At 39.6% G+C, this 24524-nt stretch overlaps 1 protein-coding gene across 1 annotated transcript; it reads left to right on the forward strand.

Moving 5' to 3' along the window:
- The first annotated feature begins 1292 nt into the window (after window positions 1-1292).
- SLC6A19 (solute carrier family 6 member 19) lies at window positions 1293-22406 on the forward strand. The gene is made up of 12 exons (XM_039711054.1): window positions 1293-1580; window positions 9770-9910; window positions 11351-11488; window positions 12385-12566; window positions 13329-13439; window positions 14192-14304; window positions 16594-16722; window positions 17480-17636; window positions 17767-17971; window positions 18548-18707; window positions 20985-21147; window positions 21710-22406. Exons 1-12 carry the CDS (start codon window positions 1379-1381, stop codon window positions 21914-21916), a joined length of 1908 nt encoding a protein of 635 aa, XP_039566988.1. The 5' UTR covers window positions 1293-1378; the 3' UTR covers window positions 21917-22406.
- Window positions 22407-24524: the final 2118 nt, after the last annotated feature.

Below are 24524 nucleotides of genomic sequence, written 5' to 3' on the forward strand. Positions count from 1 at the left end.
GAAAAGGAAGTTCTGCCACGAGCTAGGAAATCCTAAGCTGGAATCAGTAAAGAAGAAGAAAGTTGCTGCTCCAGTGGTTAATCAGGAGATAGCACATCCACAGACCTGACAGGGTCATGAGAAAGGCAAGTGCTATCACTAGGCAGACTGAGACATATTTCAAGTCACTTTAGGGAAATATTAATACCTATTGCAAGACCCAGGGAAAATCCATATGGGCTACTCTATACAGTTGACCACGTGAAGGATGAAGATTTTTTACTTTGTAGCTTTTCTATCCAAAGATATTGAACAGCCTTTGGAATCAATTTTGAACAAACATGGTAATATTGCAAAGGGATGCTACGATGCATTCACCTCTTTTTCCAGGGCCTGGACTTACAAGATCTCTCCTAGTTCTTTACTTTGACCACCCTGTATCACTGCATGCAATGAGCCTGCAGCTGACAACATTTCTTATTACATATGCAGTGTTAGATTTTATATATAGTCTTCAGTGACAAGTAATTTATATTTTGAAAATAACAAGGTTCAAAGGGAACCGTGTTGTTATGATTGTGCTGAAATAATGAGAATAGGAGTAGTATCTGTGATATTTGCTAACCAATGGATTTTTTTTTTTATTTTTGACCACTATATCTAGGGTCACTGAAAAGGTGAAGGGACCTTTGATTTCAAGCCTCTTTTTATAAAAAAGACGTTCTTCAGACCTTGTTCTGTACTGATTAGAGGTGTTGGGGTAAGCAGATTATGCTTATGACTTTAAAGGTCAGATTTTATAATCCCTTTCATATTCCATCCTTTTGGTCAGAACTTTTAGTAGAGTACAATCTGTTACAGAGGAACATTTATTATGAAACATACAATTTTGTAGGCATACACAAGTGGAAACTGAACGTGATGGTGAGTCACAATCAGTTTATCTTCCTGATAAAAAATGATATGACATCTCCATATTTAGTCTGAGGCCAGTGGAATCCTACTATTCCTCATTTGCTAGGTCTATATTTGTATTTAAGTGAGTTTAAACAGGGGAGTGGCAAGGGGTGTTACATATCCTTATAGGTGATTAGGGTTTATAGCCAAATTATCTCCTGAATTACATTAGCTGAAATCAATGTATTCTACTGGATGAACAGACTGTTCCATAAAACCTTGGCAGATAAAGCATTAATAAGTGTCAGAGCTGACTTGGTCAATTGAATGATTTGCTGACGCTTCTTTTTACCACAAGCCTGCACTTACAAGTCCAGTGCCAAAGGTTCAGTATATATAGCTGAAGACAGCAAATAGATGCTCTCTTTTTGAGCAGGGTTCTGACAAGCTGCCTTTCTCATTACCCCTCACTGGCAGCACTTTCAGGCACGAAATTTAAAACATGGTAAAGCTGAAGCTGCCCAATCCTGGCCTGGAGGACAGGATACCTTCCCATGCTGAACTTGAGGTCCTCGAGAAAGAAGAGGCAGACTCCAGACCAAAATGGGACAACAAGGCACAGTATATGCTGACGTGTGTAGGGTTTTGTGTGGGCTTAGGAAATGTCTGGAGGTTCCCGTATCTCTGCCAGAGCCATGGAGGAGGTATGTCTTTAACACATCTTAACTAACTTTGGGTATAAACCAGGTTAAATCTCTCTTTTGGTAAGCAGATAATGGAATATGTTTAGAACTGTTCAGGTCCTGTGAGAACAGTGGTATCTCTCTAGAAGAACTGCATAACAGAGAAGGTAATTTCACAGGTCATGATCACACACTGGAGTCTCTTTCTTCCACTACTGATGGAAGAAAAAGAAGGGTCTGTTTTTATTTCAGGACACAGGACTGAACAAGTGAATCTTCCACTGTCATGTACATAGTTTAGTTTCTCAATCTAAACCCAATGTTACTTTCCATACATACATATATATAGCGTGTATTTAAAATATTAATAAACTACTTGGGACTGTGATTCTGCTCATGATACCAAATGATTTTTTTATAATAGGTTTTTCATTGGGCTTGGACTGATCCATGTATCACCTGTAGAGTCAGTGTTTGTATAATTTGTGCTAGGATTGACAGCATGAATGAAGTTAACATTAAAAATATTTTTTTAGCAGTTGGTGTTATTAAGAATTTAAAATCCATCCATATATTATTTACTGCATAATTTAATGGAACTCCTTAAGGTTTAGGTAAGGACTGAATGACCACATTAGAAATTTTATTTTCTGTTGCTGTTTGTTTTGAAAGGTAACTTCGAGCTGAACCATTTTGCTTAAATATTATACAACAACATACATTTTTCATTTTCTTTCTGACTTTTTTGCCTGCTATCTGGTTATTGTCATTTTTCTCTCTGGGATATGTGTAAAATGTATTTGTTCCTTTGTAATATTTGGTTTTGAAAGAAAAATATTGGCTTAAGGAACGTATTTCAAAGTAATATTCTTTCACTTGTACATGGTGAGATATTTAAAAATTGCTTTCCTTGTTAGAGTAGGGACAACTGAGGGCTCTGTGGGGAGTTGCTCACACAGACTCAGGGACATGTAACAACACGTGCAACAACAGTTGCAAGAAGAGATGCTTTTGTCATTAAGATTTCTCTAACATGGGCTGATATTTAAAGTTTGCCTTGCAAACTGGAGGTTATTTGCAGCAGAGTCAGATCTTGTAGCAAAAAATTACAGCACACAGACAATCAGAAGCATTTCTATATTTGACATTTTTAATTTGAAAAAAATGGATGTATATATCTAGAACTGATGGCACTCATTGACTTCTCAGGTCTTTAAACTTAGTTTTAGAAAGTGGACATGCCCTGTTTTCCAGGATACATTTATAGGCACTTGCTTGCTTTTTGGTCTTTATTTCCCCTGTGTTCTAGTCATGTGAAATGCAGCTGAAAAGCAAGAACCCAACAAGTGCAAAGAACTTGGTATGGATCATGGTTTTATCACTGATGTCAGTGAAGATTTATGAATTGCTTGTGTGTGTGTGTCAGTCTTCTGGCAGCAATTATCTTTCTTTCTCATCATCCTGTAAGTTGCTCTTTCTCAGGAAACACTGTCAGGAACACTGACAGTAGTTAATCCTGGGTTCTTTTTCCCCTGGGATTCTATCACTCAAATTTTAGGCAGAATTTTAAAGGGACCACACAGCAAAGGAATTATAAGCTAATACACAGTGTCCTTCTAGCTAGACTTGCTACCTTCTCTAATTTTCTTCTGCACAGCACCAAATGGTGTGACTCATATCAATAAACTCAAGTAATGCCTTCCTGTGATTTCTTAGAAAGGATTCCCTAATTTCATCATACATAAGGATGGAGAGCTTTTGTGCAATCTCTCCTCCTGCTCCTCTGCTGTACAGTGCACCTCAGCCTCTCATGGTAGGTTTAAACCCAGCTCTTGCCACCACTGTCCTTCTCCCATTACAGTTTCTGTTCTCAAACTTCTCCCTTAAATCAGAAAAAAAAAAAAAAATTGCCTGCTTTTTGGATGAATGCCTTTGAATTTGAACATGTGATTATTTGTATTGTAAAAACAGATCTCAAAGTTCTCATTTCTGAAGATATTTTGGTGTTGAGACAATTTCTGCCTCATGAGGTTTTGTGGCTCCTGCATCTCTGATTCCCATTCAGCCGTGTTCCCAGCATACCAAGCACCCAGTAGAGGCAGCACTGCAACATCTGGGAATTGCTGAAGGAAACTCCCTGACACCATAAAACCACTCCAGAATAGGATGCTTGTGGTGGTCACTGTGTGTGACATCCAGACTCAGTTGTGCTCCCTCTAACCAGCTTCACCTACATCCAGCTGGAATTGCTATTTCTAGGCATTTTGGGTGACCTTTGCCGTAGTCTTTGCCCCTCAACATGGTGGCCAAGATGATTCACTCATCTTTGGATTTGTGTGGTCCACTCAGGGACACAGATGTGCCTCTATAACAGCAGGGTAAAACTGTAACATTATGCACCTTTTTCCAAATTATTCACTAGAAAGCAAACATGAGTTCACTGACAAAACTCCATTCTGCTCCAGTAGTTCAAGTGCCTTTATTGTGGGTGGTGTTTGTCCTCATACTTTGTGTCTTCAAGATATGTCTCTACTGAATCCGGAGTGCAGAGCACCAGGAATCCCGGTTCCTGCTTTCCCACTGGAAGCAGGGATTATGTTCCTCCTTGAATTGTTACTGGAGTGATTATTTTAGAGTCCTAAAGCTCACATTGGATATGATGGTGGATTATGGTTACCAATTACGAGATTAATTATTTTTTAAAAATCCAAAAACAAACCAACCAGCTATATTTTGTGCAGGAAATAACTGCAGTAGATGTGAAAAAGTCCCGTGTGACCACATATCAGATATTAGGTATGTGCAGAATCAAGGTTACATTGTCTCCTGAAAATTGTTTCTAATTTCTAAAGATAAGCTTTGTTATCTTAACTTCTTTCTTTTTGACTATGAGTTATATGGATGAATGTTTGGATCACTTTTTTTGAATGGGTGAGGTCTGGTGGGGGGGGGAGAGTATTTCAGCCAAGGGCACTCCTGAATGAGGCTGGATGTTTGCCTGCTTCGTGAGCCAGTGGCTGTACATGTTACATCCCTTATGAAACATGAATGGACTACAGTAAAGCATAAAATTTACCCTTGTGTGGTACTTAGACTTCAAAAAGATGGATTTTTTTCTCTGCAAATTATCTGCAGAGAAAGTGAGTAGTTAGGAACACTGAGTTTATAGGTAATGCTTATTTTCAGATGTTGAACTTAAATCTGGAATTATTTAAGAGCTATTTCTTCCTAAGCACAGCTTAGGTATCTTTCACACTGAGATACCCAAATACACAAAAATAAATTGTTGGTTACATAGTTTGCTTACTTTTGTTGTCATAGATAATGAGTTTCTATTTTTTTAAAATGGAATATTTACTCCAGTGAAATTTAGTAGAGCAAAGCACATTTTATCCTTTAATGTCTTAAAAGTTGTCAAATCCATCATTGCCAAAGGCAAAATAGAGTTCAATATGCACACAACGTAAAAGGTGTGGTGTTTGCCTCAGTGATTTCAGCAGCTTAATGAGATTGAAATTTCCCTTCATTTGATAGCTGTCTCTGACATTGCTCATAGCTTTTGTTTAATCTTTATTGAGCAACATGTCATTTAATCAACTGTTAAACATTTTCATTTTATCCCTGATGACCATTATAAAAAAGAGAATGCATATTTAATGTTTAAACCATTGATTAAAAAAAAAGTCTCTAACTCTTCAGCTCACATATGGAAACCTTGCCCCTGCATGAGGGAGAACTTTTTTATCTCTCTGCATGGCACACTGAAAGAAGGGACAGTAATGACATCAGCAATTCCTCACTTAGCATTTGATGAAACAACATGTTGCTAGAGTTGAGGTCTAAGAATATGTTGGTATAGTGAAACATCTCCATCTGAAGTCTGCCTGCCTTCCCTTTGTGATGAACTATGTGCAAGCAATAATGATTTTTTTCAATTTGACATAAGAAGCTCTTAGATTAGAGAGGAAATAACATCTGTACAGATATTCAAACCAAATATTATTTGTTTTGAAATACAGTATTGAAACAGGATGAGAATCTACTATCTCAGTTGTAAGGTTTTCAGACTAGAATATCAATCATTGTTTGTGTACCTACATACAGTGTCTGTTTTCAGATCATTGGTTCATTTGTTGGATCATAAAATTGTGGCAGCTTAAAAAGTATTTGTTTATTTTTTTGTGTCCCATGTGAACCTGAAACTGTTCTAAAGGTGTATGGGTGTGGCACCTGGGGACAGGGTGTAGTGGTGAGCACTGTTGTTAGTGCTTGGACTCCAAGATCTTAGATCTTGCCTTTTCCAAGCATAATGACTCTATGATTCTATATGGCAGCTTTGCCAAGCCAAGTTATTATTTTTCCATTACAGCTTCTTTCAGAAAGGTTGGGGAGAAGTTGAGAGAAAGGGAAAATGCAGCAGAGATGGATTTTTGAGTTGTCTGCTAGAATTGAACCCTGGAAACCAAAGAACTCAAGAAAGAGAAAAGAAGTGTCATATATCATTGAGAGCTTGAAAATATAACAATATTCCTACAGCTAAGTATTGGTAGCTTCAAATACATAAAATGCTATTCAAAATGCTGAGTCCTTTGTGGCACGTGCCACATATCAGGGTGAATGACTAATCACTGAAAAGTGATTAGTGCACCAGAAAAGATATTTTTATTGAAGCCAGTAGCCAAAGGCAGCTGTACAGATGTGGTATTGTCAGATTTCTATATAGCATATCATTTAGCCACACACAAAATTCCTTCTTACCAAAAAGTTATCAATTTTTAAAATCAGTGTGGTTCATTTTTCTTGCATTAGAACATAGTTACTACTGTAAAAATGTAGACTGACAAACTGAAAACCTTTCAGAGGAAAGCCAGAAGAAAAACTGAGACATACTTTTTGTTAGTCTTAGTTAGAAGGACTCATTATTATTTATTTGTAGAGATGTTTGTTAAATTTCCAACTTTGCTGACTGTTTCTCTGTGTCAGTCTATCTCCTCAGGAAAAGTATTATGTGGACATCATCTCCAAGGAGAAGAGTATCTCATTTATTTTCTTCCTCACTTCTCCCATCTCAGCTACATCCCCTTCTCAGGAGACCATTTAGTCCTTGCAAGAGCATCCTTGCATTAGTGTGGAGCAGCTCTGTGGTAGATCCAGGAGCCTCAGGCTGCTGCTGCCTCACTTTGGAGAAAAGTGGCTATTTTGTCATGCCAGGAAAGAGAGAACTATGATGATCCACCCTAGTTTTGAGGAAAGTGAGCTGCCCTAGTTGCAGATTTAAATTTAGCATTGTGGTCTTAGTTGAGATATTGTTACAAATGGTGTCAGTGCTAAAGCAGGCAATTCCTGACTCAGGTCTTTCTGACTGTCTTTTCATGACAGAAACCTGTGAAACATATAGGGCTTATTCCAATTTTTGAGTACCTAGAATTTCTTACAAAACAAGGTTCTTTTTTCTGTTTCCCACCATTCCAGGGACTTCTACAAATTTACTGACTGCAGGAGCTACTAGTGTCAGATATAGCAGGGCAGCCCTCTCTCCATGCTTTGTTGACTGTCACCTGAAATGGCAATGGACTCCTCATCCACCTGTGCCTGGCATCACTGCTGACAGTGCAAAGGTTTTGCCCATGTTGGCAGAAGTTCTGGGACTCACTGAAACTGTGTCAGACTCAGTCACTGCAAAGAAATGACTGTCTGTCCTTTCAGTTTCTAAAGGCTCGTCCCATTTTCTCTTTATGGACTTCCTTAGCTGTGCTGGAACATGCAGTGGTGTGCACGTAAGGGCCCCTGTTCATCTGATAAGACATGCAGTATATGCAAATTTGGCTTCAAATGGTTTGTTTTCTGCTGATTCTCCACCCTCTTTCAGTGAATAACACTTCTCATAACTGTTTTACTTTTGTTTTCTTAGTAAGCAAGATTTTTGCAGTGTATGCAATGAGAGCTTCCTCATTCTTGCATTCCATCCCCTTACATCCTGATGGCTTCCTTTCCTGATGGGAGGGAATCCATCCTAATGGGAGGCTCAGTGGGACAACCTCCACACATGGAGTCTGGCCTTTCACAAAGACAGAGTTACTTACCAGTGCATGGAAGTGCAAGCAGCCATAAATGTGCCCTGTGCTGCAGCCCATGTCAGCCTGACACAGTTTCCCTTGTGTCACACTCTGGCCAGGAGCTCCCATGAGGGTAAGATCAGAGAAGGACACAATCATTGTGTTTATACCAGCAGTTTTAAATTCCAGAGTATTCTCTCTGCCTCAAGCAAGACACCTCATAAGAGTCTGAAACCTGACCCTGCAGAGTTTGTGTGGATGCCTCATCTGGACCTTTTGTTACCTGCTGTTTTGGATGCTATATGGGTCTCTGCTATACCACACTCTCAATTCTCTCTGACAAAGCCCTTCTTGAGCAATGGTAACAGTTAAGTCCAGAAGATGGATGTGTACAGCTACCTGATCCAAACACTCCCCATTTGCACTTAGGATAAGTCCTTGTCACCCTTTGGAACTCAGCTTGCAGTGATTTTAGATCACGCCTCAATACTTAAGCATGGGCTGGCAGTTAGTTCAGCTGAGGTGCTCCTAATGGAGACACATCACCTTTTTTGATCAGGTCACAGAAGTTCACTTGAGGACTTGATTAGAAATTATGTCCCTGGTCAAAGATCTCATTGAAGAAGGAAATGTACAACCCTTATACTCTTTTCAAACTATGACCAATTGCTTCTTATCATACCTGTCAAAGAAAAATCTTTTTTGATAGCTATCATCTCTGTTGGCAGAAGGGGGAGAAGATCAGGCTGCTTCTAAGCAGTATTAGAAAGCATTCAAAGGTAGTCTGAACCTTTTGCTTTCTGCAGACAGCAGGCAGACTGATATTCTGATTTAGGATCCATTTTTTCTCACTAATCTAAAGTGCACAGTTCACCTCCACTCACACAGCTCTAGCAGTCTGGGCAGACATGGCTTTCCCTCCAAGACAGGGAGATTCCTCAGCAGCACAGTCCCAACACCACAGCTCTCCCTGTCCACAGCACAGTGTGTAAAATTTGCTGCAGGACCCTCAGATTTGAACCATCTTCTATGATGGACATGGCAAAGTGTTCTATCAGCCTCAGAGGATTTCCTCCAGATGCTTATAGAGTTCCCTTTAATAAGATGCTGTTGAAGAAGTCTTTAAGTATAACAAATCTATGACAGAGCAGTCAGATAAAGGGGTCCCATGACTGTCTTTGCACACACACAAAAATAAGAAAGGAAAAAACTAAAAAGGTGTGTTGTGGGCTCATAGCTCATCAGCTTTCTTGATAGCTTGGAATCCCCAGGAAGTAAATTTCAGTTTCTGAAATGGTTTTCATTCTTCAGATTTCCTCTTTCACTTGCTATCTGATTTTCATTGCACACATGAAGAGAAAGTCAGTAAATACCCAGATCTGAACCTTTAACATTCTGGTCTGCATTCTTTTCATTGCTTTCAGATTAATTGCTCCTATTTAGATTAGGAAGATAAAGCCATTTTGTAATGACAGATAACCATAATTCTAATATGTAGCAATATTCAAGCATTTGACTCTGCACTTTTACAGTGCAGTGTGGTGTTCTGTGTTACCTCCCATATCCAAGGTACACCTTGTTCAGGAAAAAAATTAGTTAAGAATATTTGTCCTATACTAACCAACTTTATCGTCATTAACAGGGTTTGAACCCTGTACTTCAGATGTCTTCTAATAAAACAAGAACATTTTTGGAAACAGATGCCAAGAATTTATTGTTGTTTCAGGCAGACAGCCGAAGGCTTCTGCCAAATATTTAGGGGTACTTTGCTTAGTTCTTTCAACTATTTCATAGATTTTGCATGAGTCACAGCTATAAAACCATAATTTTTCACAGAAAAAAAAAAAGGAAGTCATTCCAGAAGAGTAGCTACCTTTCCTCCACTTGCAATACAAAGGTGGCTTTTTCAAATTTTAACCTTGAGTGTATAATTTCTGTGTGTCACTTGGGTAGAATAAGGATTCCTGCCTGAAACTACACATGTAACTGAGTGCCCTGTCTGGGCAATCAGGAAAAGCATTGCTCAGAAAACAGGGAAGGGTTTCCAAAGGTGCTTACAGGTTTCTTACCATGTCAATGTCTCACAAAACAAATGTTTTTGTTTTGTTTTAGTACTTCACTGATTGAAATCATTATTTCTCTTATCTATTCCAGGAGCTTTCATGATCCCTTTCCTGATTTTGCTAGTCCTGGAGGGCATCCCCCTGCTTCATCTTGAGTTTGCCATTGGTCAAAGGCTGAGGAAAGGCAGTGTGGGAGTATGGAGTTCTATCCACCCTACCCTGAAAGGGGTTGGTAAGTCAAAAAGCTGCCTGAGAAAGCACAAGTCTCTGAACTGATGATCTGAAAAACAAATCTACTGGGTTTAATTCTTGTGTGCCACAAGAGATTTCAGGATCTATTAGTTTTCCTCTTCCTAACTCTCCATTGATAGGTCAAACTAATAATGATGAAGCACAATGACAATTTTGTATTCACATTCCCAAGTACCCTGGGTCCTGTTAAAACCTTTCTCTATTCTGAGATCAATTTCAGCCTCAGAAATATTTCCTGTATTATCCATACTGGCTTTTTTTACCATTAGGATAAATCTTTAGGTGTGCCAAAAATTGTTCTGTAACTGTTCTGTGAATATTAGTTGAATCTTTATCTGATAGACCTCAGCTCTACCTAATTTTATATTTTGCATCTGAGAGTTGCCATTCCATAAGTCACAGAAACAGTATTTTGCAGAAAATACTTCTTCACCACTGTACCAAACCTCTGAGTATTCAAACAGTCCATTTGAAAATGTTGTACAAGCAGCATTATGCACACAACATAAAAATCTCCAAAGCTGTCTCCTTACACAGGAAACACAGGAGGTGCCTCTGAACATCAGGAAACACGGTGAGAGTGTCCAGGGAGGCTCTGGGGTCTCCAGCCTCAGAGATACTCAAACCCTTCCTGGACATGGTCCTGGGCAAGCAACTTTGTGTGGCCAGGCTGGAGCAGGGGGTTGGACCAGGTGACCTCCAGAGATCCCTTCCAACCTCAACCACACACTTGAAAGGGAAGAAACGGGACTGCTTTGGCATCCACTGCATTTGTAAATCAGTTACGAAAGATAATTGTTCATTGCATCTGGAATTTTTCAAGATTCTTTAGAACATAGGAGCTCTCAGGAGCTAATGATTAGCATTTACTGTCTGCCAGAGAAGTCATCAGAGGTTGATTACTTGGGAACAGGCAGAGGAAGAGAGATACCAGCATGAATTCTGTACCTGGTCACAGACTGTGCCTCCTGGCAGCCATCCATCCTGTGCAACACAACCTCTGCTGACTTTGCAGGGACATTGTGGAAGAAGGAGATATTTCAGTCTCATTTAACCAAAATCCCAAGTCAGTTGAGCTTTACATGCGTCCAGCATCCCAAACTTCCTGGATATCAGCTGGCAAGGCTGTGAACAGGACTGTTTGGTGTCTGTAGGGAATTAGTCCTCTCATAAAGTTGGCTCCTAAGTGGGCATCACCTTCAGTCTCAAAGAGCTTTTAGGATGTAACTCTACATAGGACTCACCTGTCCAACCTTTAGGCAAAAAATTCACAGTGATAAATCTACATCCAAAATGTGGCAGATTTGTTCAATCCAAAATGAGGAGGGAAAGGTTGAGTTTGCTACCATGTACTTTGTTATATCTTGAAGACAAAAGTGTTGCAATTTACACAGTGTTCTGATTTTTTTTTTTTTTTCAGGCATAGCATCAATGTTTGTGTCTTTCCTGGTGGGCTTATATTATAATACTATTATTGCCTGGGTGATGTGGTATTTCTTCAACTCCTTCCAAGAACCCCTGCCATGGAATAACTGTCCTCTCAATGACAACAGAACAGGTATATTTTATAAAATATCCTATTTTGTTGCACAGCACACATTTATGTTTCTAACAGTTACTCTAAATGAGCCTTTCTGTGAAATAGCAGTAAGGCATGGCAGTCCTGTCAGGCACATTGCACTATTAGATACTTAAATTCACATTAAATAAAATGTGGCCAGCACTTAATCTTTAAGGCAAATTTTGGTTTCTTTTATAAAACCTCGTGGTAGATTTTGACAGATGTGTTCATATACAGAATATCCACTAAGTGCAGATCTAGTATAAACATTAACATTTTCCAGATTTAAGCAATGCCTTTCATCCATCTCTTCAACAGCCCTCCATTAGCACATTGAAAAGGGAAAAAAAAAAAAAAAGCATAATCCATTTGAAACACCTGCACCTCTCAGTGGTGGGAAGCCTAGAGCTCCTTGGAGACCGCTTGGTGACAGCAGCTTTGTTCTCCACAGCCAGCCCTGCACGACACTGTGTGAAGCAGGTTTTGCTGCTGGTCTGTGCACAGCTGCTCAGAGTGCTCTGCCCCTCTCCTCCCAGAACAAGCATGGGAAGCCTCATACAAGGGCAGGCCAGGGCTGAATATTGCACAGTGCAGGGAGCTGGGGATTCAGCTTGAGCTGACAAGACCTTGAACACTGCCCCAGAGAACAGAAGAAAAAATATTGCTGAAGGAGGTGTAGGAGGGGAAGAGCCACTGTATTAACATACCTGTTGAATGTCCTTCAAATCTCTCCTTTTGTCATGAAACTAGCCTCCAAAAATCTGAAAATTTACCAACAACAAATCCACTGGCATTAAGTGGAACAATTTAAAACACTGATGTTAATTATTTAGCTTCCTTTTTTTCCAGGTAAATAAAAGACATACAGAATGACAACCATTTTGTGGTTACAGATTATGTAGAAGAGTGTGCCAAGAGCTCTCCTGTAGATTACTTCTGGTACAGAGAAACGCTGAACATCTCCACCTCCATTGAGGATTCTGGCAGTATCCAGTGGTGGCTATTGCTGTGTTTAACATGTGCATGGGGTGTGCTGTACGTCTGCACTATCAGAGGCATTGAAACAACAGGAAAGGTACTGTGTCTTGGGGGAACTTCTAATGAGATTATATTAATCATGCTGTTGTGATCCCTTATTTATACAGAATTAATAATGCTGTAGAAGCTGTCTGGTTTTTGAGTGAAAGCATGTCCACAATGTTGTGTAATCACTGGGACTGCTTTTTGAAGAATGAAGGTGAATGAAATGGAATCTGACGTGATTTAATTTATGTGGAGATTTTTGTGACCAACATTTTGTGAGTCTTCCTGCTTCTTCTTTGTCCTTACAGGTCCTAGTAACATATTTTTAGGTATTATCGCTTTAACACTAATATTAATCTTTAATGCAAGATTAAGGGACTCTCTTTTTATTATGGCTGTTCTCCTCAAAACATACCTATACAGATTAATTTGGGTTTGTGCAAATATTATCTCTACAAAAGAGTGACCAACTTTCTTCTTCCCAGCAAAGTCCTGAGAGTCCATCCTTGCATCAGTCTGGTCTCAGGGTGTACATTATTTTTGATGCTGCTTTTGAATGATCTGAGTTGAATTTCAACAATGACAATTTCTCTTAAATAGGCTACTATTGCTAAAAAAGTATTTATTATCCAAATGTACCACAAATACTATTTCATTGAACATTTATTACTGTAGTATGCTAATTGTGACTCGAAACTTGCCATTATTGTTAATGAGCAAACCTTGATTATTTCCCTATTTTCTTCAGTTTTTAAAAAAATTCAAGTGTTTTGTTTCATTTGAGTGGTTTATTTACATTTTTGTTTTGGTGCAGGCTGTGTATGTGACATCAACCCTCCCGTACTTGGTGCTTACCATTTTCCTGATCCGCGGCTTGACGCTGAAGGGATCTACCAATGGAATTGTGTATCTCTTCACCCCTAATGTAAGCCACTGCTTGGGTCATGGCTCAGTGAAACATGGTGTAGTCCTCTGTAATTAACAACTGATTGAAAATCAGTCCTCCCCAATGGTGCTTTTCTAACTATCCCTCAGGCACCTTAAAAAATCTTGATTTTGTGAGGTGAATCCTCTGCATTGGATATACAAGTGTACATATACACAAATATTTTCTCTCCATCCTCCATCAAAAGCTGTTCTAATGAGTTGAATGATCATCACAGAGCAGTGGGGTTGTAATTTATTTGGCTTGGTTTATTTTCCTGTATTCTACCTAAGAACCAGCTTAAATTTAAGGCATAAATCATGTATTTGGAAGTAAAGGAAGAACCCACCTAATTGCCATATAAACAAAAAACCCTAAGAGAATGGTTTAATTATATAACAGCATTTAAACAAAATTAAAAGAGGGATCATTTTCCATAAGCAGATCTCTGAATGATCATTATGAATGCTAAGTAATGAACACCTTTTCTGAAAACAGGCATGGTAGCTGTTGGCTATGCAAAGCATTTTTAAATCAGTTTTCAAAATACTTACATAAAAACTTCAGATAGGTTTTCTTTTATAAAAAAAATTGTTAGTTTGACAAAAATATTGACCTATTTGTTGAATTTCTTCAAGAACAGTGAGCGTTGTATGGTTAATGTTCTTGCTTTAATTGTTGTTTTAAATGTCTCATATTCAGTTCAAATAGCAATGTTGGATGTGTTTAAAGCTGTGTCTCTGATGCCTCAGGTTAGTGAGCTGGCGAACCCTGTGACGTGGCTGGATGCAGGAGCTCAGGTGTTTTACTCCTTCTCCCTGGCCTTTGGAGGCCTCATTTCATTTTCCAGTTACAACTCTGTTCAGTAAGTAGCCAAGCAAAACCCAGTTTTTGAATTAATATTTCATTGTTTCAAATGAAATATCTCTATTTTGCCCTGCTGTTGTGCTATGTGGGACTGGGACAGCCTCCCCTCAGACACGTAAGGTGTCTCCCCTCTGGCTGCTCCTAGCTCTGCCAAACCAAGATTTCAGGTCCGTCCCTAGGCTAATTTCCTAGAGAAAGATGTGGTGATGCAGGATAAGAAGAAGGAGACTGGCTGCCCAGCAGCAGCTGATGAGCAGGAGTTTCCTCTGTGGAAACTCAGTGTAAACTCAGTCAAACTCATGCTCAGTGCATGGTGATGCCTTTGGCCTCAGAGCAGGCGGCAAAGCACATACTTCAAATAAATTCACAGAACAAGGTCCAAAATTTTAGCTTTGCAATGAAAAGATATATCTAATCTTGAATTTTAAATTCAATTTCGTTATAGTATGCTTTGGGGCCAGGAAGTGAAAAATCCCATCACCCAGAGACTGACCCAGTCTGCAAATTATGATGCAGTGCTATATTCTACACTCTCCCTCATAAAATATTGCAGCAACCACCAATGCCTCTTGGTGCCTGCCATTCCTTCAGAACTCCTGAAAGGAAAACTGTCTGGCATTAGCTAAATGTAATATTTTTGATAAACATCTCTGAATTAAGTTTTGGATATGTGGTTTGGTCATGCATTCAGAAATTTGTGTTTCAGCTTTGGCTTGATTCAATTACACCACAGCAGCATTTCAGTCACTGAGGAAGTTCCTTGCCACCACTCTTGATTTCAGGTGTTTTTGAAAAGATCACCTGGAATTTTTGATGCCTGCAAGTCTCAGTGTGAGGTGTCAAGCCCTGCTTAAGGTCCAAGCCAATTCCCACGGCCATGGGGTCAGAACTGGGAGCATGAACCTTTCCAGGAGACACAAAGAAAAGGAGCAGTGTCCTCTGGGTTTTCCAACACATGGGAAAGTTGCATTCAGGCCATGTTCATTCAGTGCTCAATGATTCATGACTTAAGGAGGGAACTGAACAAAGTCACCAAACTCCCAAGGAATATAAGTAAAAAAATCCCCATGCAAATTCCACAGTGTTACACTGAGGTGTTGGGCCACCTGCAATCCAGCATCAGCTGGACCAGGTGTCAGTGAGTCTGCCCCTGGATGGTTTGGGAGTACAAAAACATCAGGAAATACAATAAGGTTTCGATGCTGTCAAGGATTCACTAATTCGTAATGAGAAGGGGCTTGATCATCTGACTTTCTCTAAAAGGAAGAAATGTTTTTCAAGCCTGTCATTGAGAATTGCATGTTACGTTGCAAAAACTGACACAAGACTACAGCAAGGAATTTCCATTCAATGCCCAACATCCAGCAGATGCCTATTTGCAATGCTATAAATGGGGAAAGAATGCAATGTGATAGGTCTTGGTTGGACAAGTTTGTCTCTCCTCTTGAACATGTCCAGAAAATTAAATATGACATCAAGTTTTTCTCAATACCCCTCTCTTGCCCAGGAGAAATGAATTATCTACAGTTTTACAGCCTTCTATTACAATGATTAACTAACTTAATATTGATATTTTATCTTGTCCCTTGGATGAAAGTCTGTTTCTGGCTCTGCAAATTCTTTGTATTAACACAGGCACACTGGCAAGAAGTGCCTGCAACAGAGGCGTTTCTACAAAGAGTTTTTCTGTCCCATCTTTTTTTCAGCATAACATTACTTTGTTCTTCCAAAAATTGGGAATATTTGGAACCGTATTTGTTCAACAGTCAAACAAAACTGTTCCCAAGTGCTCTTGGCTACTGCAATTTCATCATACCTAAGTGCTATGAAGAGTGAACTTGTGCTCACTTTTTGTGCCTGAGTATTTGAATTCAAGCCCAAACCTTTCACCTTGCAACACAATACACCAGCAGTGAAGGCACAGCCCATGGCAACACATTTCTGCACACATCCATGACAAGCCTGAAAAAGAGGGGACTCTTTTGCCCTTCATCCTTTACTTCCCATGAGCAAACATGAAAACAGCTCAGGCAATTTTTCCTTATGAGCAGGATTATTTGAAAGGGAAAAAAAAAACACCAAAAGAAACCAAACCCATAGCTATTAAATTGTTTAAGGCACCAAGTTCTAATTTACTAAATCTAACAGCACTACTTGTGTACTTTTAGAAGGTTCACTGATGTACCTATGCATCCTAGACTACTTTTTGCTTAGTCTTGGTAGCCAGTTTTACTATTTATTTTAGGAATGTGATTGACATCCATTGTTTCTTCTCTTTGAATTGCAGCAACAACTGTGAGAAAGATGCTTTGATCGTTTCAGTGATCAATGGTTTCACATCCATCTACGCTGCCACCGTCATATACTCCATCATTGGATTCAGAGCCACAGCAAGATATGATGACTGCTTTGACAAGTGAGTTATTGGGGAAAAAAACCCACAGAATATGCAGGTGTTTGTTTGGCTGAGGCAGCTCTTAGCTGTTATAAATCCATCCTGACAATGGATTTATAATTTCTGAATAATTGCAGCTCTTGACTCAGATGGCATCAGAACCACTCATTACTTATAAAAAGATGGAATCTTGTAGAGCAAATCCCATAGAAAGTGATAATTGTTTAAGTCACCTTATTTTCTACATAAATGTTGCATAAGCAACTATATTTTACCTTATTCTCCATGCTGACATATGGCGTAAATGTAGTATTCCCTGGTTCCTGTGTTAGCTCCATGTTTAGGTTTCCTCCTGGAGAGCTCAAAAGCTTAGGTCTCATCAGAGGTGCCTCATTTTACCTGGGCAGTCAGACTCTGTGGTTTCCAGTCTGGTTCCTCCACATTCAACTGTGAAACTGCATGATTCACAGCTGCAGACAGCTCAGACATTCCCATAAGCCACCCACGCTGGGGTCTGGTGTTTAGTCTGCAATGCTAACACAGGCACCTAAATTCTGCACGGGTTGCTAAAGTGTCCATCCATTTAGAGTCATCTATGCCATGAAAGACGATGTTATATTCACCTTGGAAGAAAGAAAATTGCATGTGCACATCTGCTGGACTTTCCAACTTTAAATGATATATTGATATTGATTGATTATGTGATTGATTATGTAAATGAATCCTGATGATGCTTACAAATTAATAATTTCAAATTACTGACATTTCACTTTTTCAGAAATATTCTTACTCTGATGAATGCATTCGATTTGCCAGAAGGTAACGTAACCCAAGATAACTTTGAACAAATGCAGCAGCTGTGCAACATAACTGATCCAGCAACTTTTGCAACCCTCAAGTTTGAAACCTGTGATCTGGAAACCTTCCTGAATGATGTAAGTTTAACAACCTAACAGATATTGATACCTTAAATATGGTAAGAATGCACAGCAACTATTTAATTGCCAAGTCTAGTGACTACCAGCGTAAATTTGATTGATGTTAATGATCCTAAACCTTCCCCAGGGAGCTGAAGGAACTGGCCTAGCCTTTATTGTCTTCACTGAAGCCATCACCAAAATGCCAGTCTCACCTTTGTGGTCCATTCTCTTCTTCATCATGCTCTTCTGCTTGGGTTTGTCATCCATGTTTGGAAACATGGAAGGGGTGCTTGTACCTTTACAAGATCTCAAGATTTTACCCCCAAGAGTGCCTAAAGAACTTGTAACTGGTAAGTGCATTTTTAGAGAAGAGTGACCTCCCCAGCCTCCCCAGGGAGCAACTCGTGTGCTGAAAAAGCAGCCCACCCCACTTCTACCTTCTGATCTGGAATGGTCTTAAGACTGCCAGATAATCTACTGAAGATTTTCTCATGTTCCCCAATGGAGCAGCTCATGTGAGGTTCCTTCTGAGCCTGCAGGCAGCTGTTCACCCTTAGGCTTGCCCTTCTGCTGCTTGTGATGACCGCTGTCTCCTCCACTAGGAAGCTGGAGGACCTGAGTCCTTCACCCAGGCAGGATTTCTCTCAGAGCAACATTATCCCATCATCTATGAAGAGGACCTGTTTGCTCTCCTCAGATGTCTCCCTTTTTGTTTGCCACATCTGCCACCTGTGTAATGTTAGGAGAGTTTTACATAAACAGAATCCAGCCTCCCCAGAGTGCTATTAAAAAACAAAAGTGGTGGCCTTCAGGCTGCAAGAGTTACTTTTTAAGCCTTACAGCTACTGGGGAAATACTTTTTTTTCCCATTTTGCTTTCGCTTTCTTTGCCTAAATGTGCTGTTGTTTTTGTTTTTTTCCCCACAGGTCTCATTTGTTTGGTGTGTTATTTCATAGCTTTCATTTTTGTGCTGAATTCTGGTAATTACTGGCTGAGTCTATTTGATGGTTATGCTGGCTCTATTCCCCTGCTGATAATTGCATTTTGTGAGATGTTTTCAGTCGTCTACATTTATGGAATAGACAGGTATGAAATACAGCTTAACCATTACTTGATATCAATGCATAAAGTGATTGTTGTTGTATAGCTACAATCTTGCTGCATCTGTGTGCACAGAATTTCTGTTATAGAAATCAATGAAATTATACAACCATAATTGGGTTGCTTATATGCTTCAGGTTTTTAAAGAGTTCTCAGCAAAAAGAAATAATGTTTGTTAAGAATTTGTATGTGAAATTAATACTTTATAATACATTATAATATGTATTATATTATTAATACATTATAATAAATAATACTCTTTAACAACTAGTTCAAATAAAGATATCCCCAAGATATTGCAAGAGAATATTAGGCATCAACAAGAGCCCTGGAGTGCATTAATATGAATACAAATAATTTCTTTTTAAAGTAGGCATCAGAATGTAGATATTTGCAACAGTTACATAACAGCCACTATAGATAATTTACCCTTTAAATATGGTGACATTTATAATAACTCTTCTTCAGGATAATTGCATTAAGCATTTAGTTAGCAGAAGCAAAGTGCACGCACATTGGCACGAGCTGAAAGTTTAAGGCAGAGTTATATCCCAGGAGTGTTTACAGGGAGTGCTAAATGGTGCTGTCCAACAAGGGATCTCCAGGCAGGCTGCAGATATTAGTTTACAGCAGCTTGCAAATCCAGGCTACTGAGATACGTTCTTAGCTGATAAATCCAGATCTTTATCAGCTGTAGCAGTGAGTAATTATCCTCTCAACTTTCTACAGATGTAATAAATCAAGTTTCAACATCTTCATGTTTGTAATAAATACAGAAGAAATGTGAAATAAAGTACAGGAAATTCAATCACCCACAAGTTTTACTTGAACTTGTGCCAGATTCAGCTGCTGCTCCCTCAGTGGGGTGAATGCCCTTGTGACCCATTTTCCCATACTTTTATGCTACTTGAGGAAGCATGAATCAGGTTAGGTAAATTAGATGGTGTACCCTTGAGAAAGAAGGCTTCTTTTAATGTGTTAAGGACAGAAAAGGCTATGTTGATCACTTATCCTTCCCTTTAAGGTCTCAGAACTCCTTACCAAAAAAAAAATTAAAATAATTCCCAGGACACAAGCATGGGTTGAGTCCATAAAGTGGGGGCAACGGGTGTGTGTATGTTTGTGTTTGATTCAGATAAAAGCCTCATACCAAATTTTAATGTTCCTGGCCAGTACACACCACTGTAGCCCTCTTTGAGAAGAAAGCTTTTCAGGGCTGCCCAAAAGTGGTGTTATCTGCTCCTGATGAGTTTCTGTGACCTTTCTCTGAGAAAGGGTCATTGGTAGAAAGACTTCTCTGTTGCTTGAAGGAGAACATGCATGTTATCCATGACACACATGAACTACACCTGAACATAGGCTGCAGTCAGGACATGGGGCTCCTTATCCTTTTAAGACACCTAGATCTCAGAAGTTAGGGATGAAAAGATAAAATAAATGTACACAGTAAATGAGATTCTAGTGGATTCAGTGTGTTGCTCATAGTTGAAGGACCAACTGAGCAGTCCCCTCAGGGTTATTTCCATAGGATATGCAGGAAATCCAGACAAAAGGACTAAAGCAGAAATCTCAAACTTCCAAACTATTTTTTAAGAAATGTGTGCACAAGGTGCTGCATTATATGTCAAAGCCATAAATTGGTTCAGGAATGATGCAGACATTACCACTCTCAACACAGGGCTTGTTTCTTGTGGAAATATTTTTGCCCCACTGACCACTGCATGTTCCATGAATAATCCAAACAATGTAATGTAGGTGTTTTTAATAATGTGTAAAGTTAAAAAATGTTTCATTATTCAGCCAGAGAAAACTGATAGATATCCAAATTAGGCAAACATTATATTGTAATCTAATTGTTAAATTACTTCTATTTGCTTTTGTTCTTTTTAAATATTGTATCACTCCCTTTAATTTATGCAGTACTGAGATACTTATCGAAAAATTGTGAAGCAATACTGCAATATGTTCTGGGGAAAACCCATCTGCACTGACTCTTTTTTGTTGAAGTTATTTCACATATGCCTCACAGACATCTTCAGGATTGTACATCTCCAAAAATAATTTTCCAGACTTGCAATGATATTTGCCTTAATTTGAACTAGTAAGGTCTAACTCCTGATCTTGTCAATTCTGGTCTCAAATTGACATTAGCAAATTCCTGGGAACCACAGTAAGGGGTAGTTTGGATTTCCCTGTTTATGAGCAGGCATTCTTTAATCCTGGCCAGCTTTTAAGTCTGAACCTCTTGCTTTTTGTTTCTAGGTTTAACAAGGATATTGAGTTCATGATTGGACACAAGCCCAACATTTTCTGGCAGGTTACCTGGAGACTCATCAGTCCCCTCATTATGTTAGTTATCTTTATCTTTTATTTTGTGGTGAAAGTCAACCAAGAACTGCTCTACAGTGTTTGGGACCCTAACTATGTAAGTGTGCAAACCAAAATATTTATTTATAATTATTTTAAGTATTATTCTTTAATGTAAGAGTCATTGTCAGTTATATTCATCTTCCATCTGAAAGAGTTTTCTAGCAAACTTGCCGCAAAACATGGAAATGGGACTGCTTTCTTTTCTCCTCTTTTGCAACCTCACTTCCCTCTTATTGATGTTTCATCTCTTCCTCACCCTTTGATTTCAGCCTTCCCACAATAAGGCTGATTGGCCACAAGGCCCTGGTGGCCTGTCAGGCCCCCCATGCCCACACTCCTTTGTGCCAAGGAAGTGTTCCAGTCCCCCAGTCTCCCTTCTGGCTCTTACTGATTTCATGCCACTTCCTTTACATCATTTTAAAGTAAAAATAAGCCCAAAAGAGCTGAGGCTGGAAACCCTTGAGCTGAAAGCTGCTGTGGAATTGGCAAACTGTTGTGCCATTATGGCCAGCCGGTGTTCTGATCACATTTTTGATCTGTTGAATTATTGAATGTGTGCATGGTCCCAGATATTTGCTCCTCATGGCTTTCTACAAATTGGTTGTTTGCTCTTTCAGGAGGAGTTCCCCAAAACAGAGAAGACTGAATATCCCCCCTGGGTGTACGCTGTCATTGTAATCCTCGCCGGAGTGCCCAGTTTGACCATCCCTACCTTTGCCATCTACAAAGCCATCAGGAATCGCTGCCAGAAAAAAAATGATCATGCTGGCCTTATTGCTACATCTGAGACTTCCATTAATGGGAACTTAAAATATTCATCATAAAACCATTTTTTTCAAATGTGGAAGGATGCCCTGTCAGTGAGGAAAGTAAAAAAAATTATATTTTTTAAGAATGCAGTTAGTTTTATTTTCATGAAAGGATAACCATGTGCTGTTTTCAGGTAAATATTTGTGTAACAATGCAATGCACTGTGAAGAGTTGATGGCCTGACTTCTGGAAGCAAAAAAAGTGACATTTGCTAGTGATTGGGGCAGCAGGCCAAATAATTTGTCCTCTTTCAGGTTCTGAAGCCAGTTTGTTTGAAACTGGCTTCTATCCCCTGTGCTTGGGGATGAACTGTGCATGAAGTGACTCTTCCATGTGTAATCATTCTGGTTGGGTGGCCAATATGAAGGGTAACTTAATGCTGTCCTCTCTTGCACATTAAATTGTTTTTACTTTACATGCCACTGTGTTGCACAAAGCCACTAATATTATTTGTGTCATAGAGAAGTCTAAAATATTTAATAAAAACGTTTCTAAGTATAAGAATGACAGCTTGATTCATTTAGAATTCTAAATATATTTTATAAATTGCCTATAACTTCCAAGTTCCTAGCAGATAGTGCTGCTTTTGCTGATGACAGCAGAGGAAATCTTGCAATGGGGCAGCAGCAGCTCAGGAAAGAGCAAAATCTGCCTTCTGTGGCACCCTTGAGCAGGGGGGCACCACTTGCCAGGGGGACCCATGCTCACGGGAGGCCAAGGCACACCAAGGTGCAAATCTTGCTCTCCTCTGCTGTCATCAAGGTAGGTGGCTCTGGTTCATGTACACACACACACCCCCAGACCCTACAACTATTTGAATGTTTTAACTTCCATGTGACCCAGTGGAGCTCAGTGAGGAGTCCCATTCCTCATGTGGCCACCACAGAGGGAAAGGGGCACTGTTAGAGCACTCAGGCAGAGTGCCTAGAGCAGACAGCGTCCATGTCCCCTCTGGAAGGGTGATCCTCTTCATCCAACTGTCTCTGTATATGGACAGTGACACACTTGTATAACCTTGGAGCAATTCCTACACCCACCTTTTGAAACAAGAATGGACCCAATTTCAATCCTCATACTGATTGTAATCGAAACACTCTCTTAAAATGAATAGGTACACTTAGGGTATATTTACTCCAGAATGTATCTTTAGAGTAGTCTGTCTCCTCTAAATTGAGAGTAAAGTGCCAGACATTGCATGTGTACATCATGGAATCAGAGAATCAATGGTTTGGGTTGGAAAATATCTTGAAGATCATCCAGTTCCAACCCCCCTGCCACGGGCAGGGACACCTCCCACTTGACCAGGTTTCTCCAAGCCCCATCCAACCTGGACATGAAGACTTGCAGGGACGGGGCATCCACAGCTTCTCTGAGCAACCCATTCCAGGGAATCTGAATGACTAAATTAATTTATATTCCATTTTCAATTTTTTGAATTACATTAATATAAATAACTATTTAAAGTTATTTGAAGATGTTACTCTTTAATAGGAAGTACATTTTTTGTCAGATTTTTCTGCTGGTAAAAAGCTCAGCCACCAGGAACGAGCAACACCCCCTGTGAAGTGGCTGGCTGCAGTGCCAGGTGTGGAATTCAGGGTGTTGCTGGAAGGGCCCAAGCCCAACCCAAGGCATCTCCTGATCAGAAGAGCAGCAGGGGAAGGAGTGATGGTGGTGTGTGCCCTGGGATCACTGACACTGTGCAAGGGCTGCCAAACCACCCTGTGTGTCCAGCTTGTGTGTGCCCTCTGAGTGAGACAACCCTGACAAGACACTGGGAAGTTGAGTTGCTCCATCTGTGAGTCTGGATATTTGCAGAGGTGTAAGCAGATGAGCTGTGACAGCCCAGGGAGAATCAGGCAGCCATGATCTCAAACTGGCTTCTGGTTGGATGATCTGCAACCTGATCCCATTTGTGTGCTTAGCTGCAGAGCAGGGCTTGTATTTTGGGGAAAACAATTCACCCTCACTTAGAAACTACCCATTTGGAGAGGGGAATCCAGGCATAAACTGTTGATTTACTGAGGCAAGCAAGCTGACTGGCTGGTCTGTTTAGTGTGGAGTGAACTGATTTGGCATGCACACCAGCAAAACCCTGGTATGACTCACAGAAAAATACTCTCACATACTTTCAATTGAAGGAAAGCATTCAGTTCTTGCATTCATCAGTAACTCTTTAATGAATAATAAAAATAGTCACTGGGGATTCATTGACAGGTGGGAAGTGATTAACTTCTAGCAACTATTGTGAAAATGGACTAAATTCTAATGTCTGAACATACAAGGCCTAATTTTTCTTGGCTTTTTTTTCTAATTGACTTTTTTGTATTTGGAGAAGATGCCTTCATTTATTTACTTCTATTAATAAACTAAGAAAGGAAATGCCAACATTTTATTCACCGATTTTTACAGGTATTTTGCAATTTTAATTAGTCTGCTGCAAAAGTTTCTTTTTAATTATATTCATTGTCACACTTCTCTGACAGAGTCTGAGAACATAAGGAGAACAGAAAATAAAAACCTGTTTGATCCTGAGTTACCCATTAACAACATATTCCCAAGCTGTCTAACTACAGAAGGAGCTGCAAAAAAGGCAAGATTGGCAACTCTCTATATAATAAT

This window comes from Passer montanus, unplaced genomic scaffold, assembly GCF_014805655.1.
Source record: "Passer montanus isolate IOZ18808 unplaced genomic scaffold, ASM1480565v1 scaffold24, whole genome shotgun sequence".
NCBI classification, from domain to species: Eukaryota; Metazoa; Chordata; class Aves; order Passeriformes; family Passeridae; genus Passer; species Passer montanus.

What these genes read in the sequence shown, in the direction of transcription:
- SLC6A19 (XM_039711054.1), top strand. Translation starts at nt 1,379, where the DNA reads ATGGTAAAGCTGAAGCTGCCCAATCCTGGCCTGGAGGACAGGATACCT. An exon ending in TCCAGTTACAACTCTGTTCA is followed by an intron (nt 14,305 to 16,593) that starts GTAAGTAGCCAA and finishes TTTGAATTGCAG; the next exon opens with CAACAACTGTGAGAAAGATG. An exon ending in TATGATGACTGCTTTGACAA is followed by an intron (nt 16,723 to 17,479) that starts GTGAGTTATTGG and finishes TCACTTTTTCAG; the next exon opens with AAATATTCTTACTCTGATGA.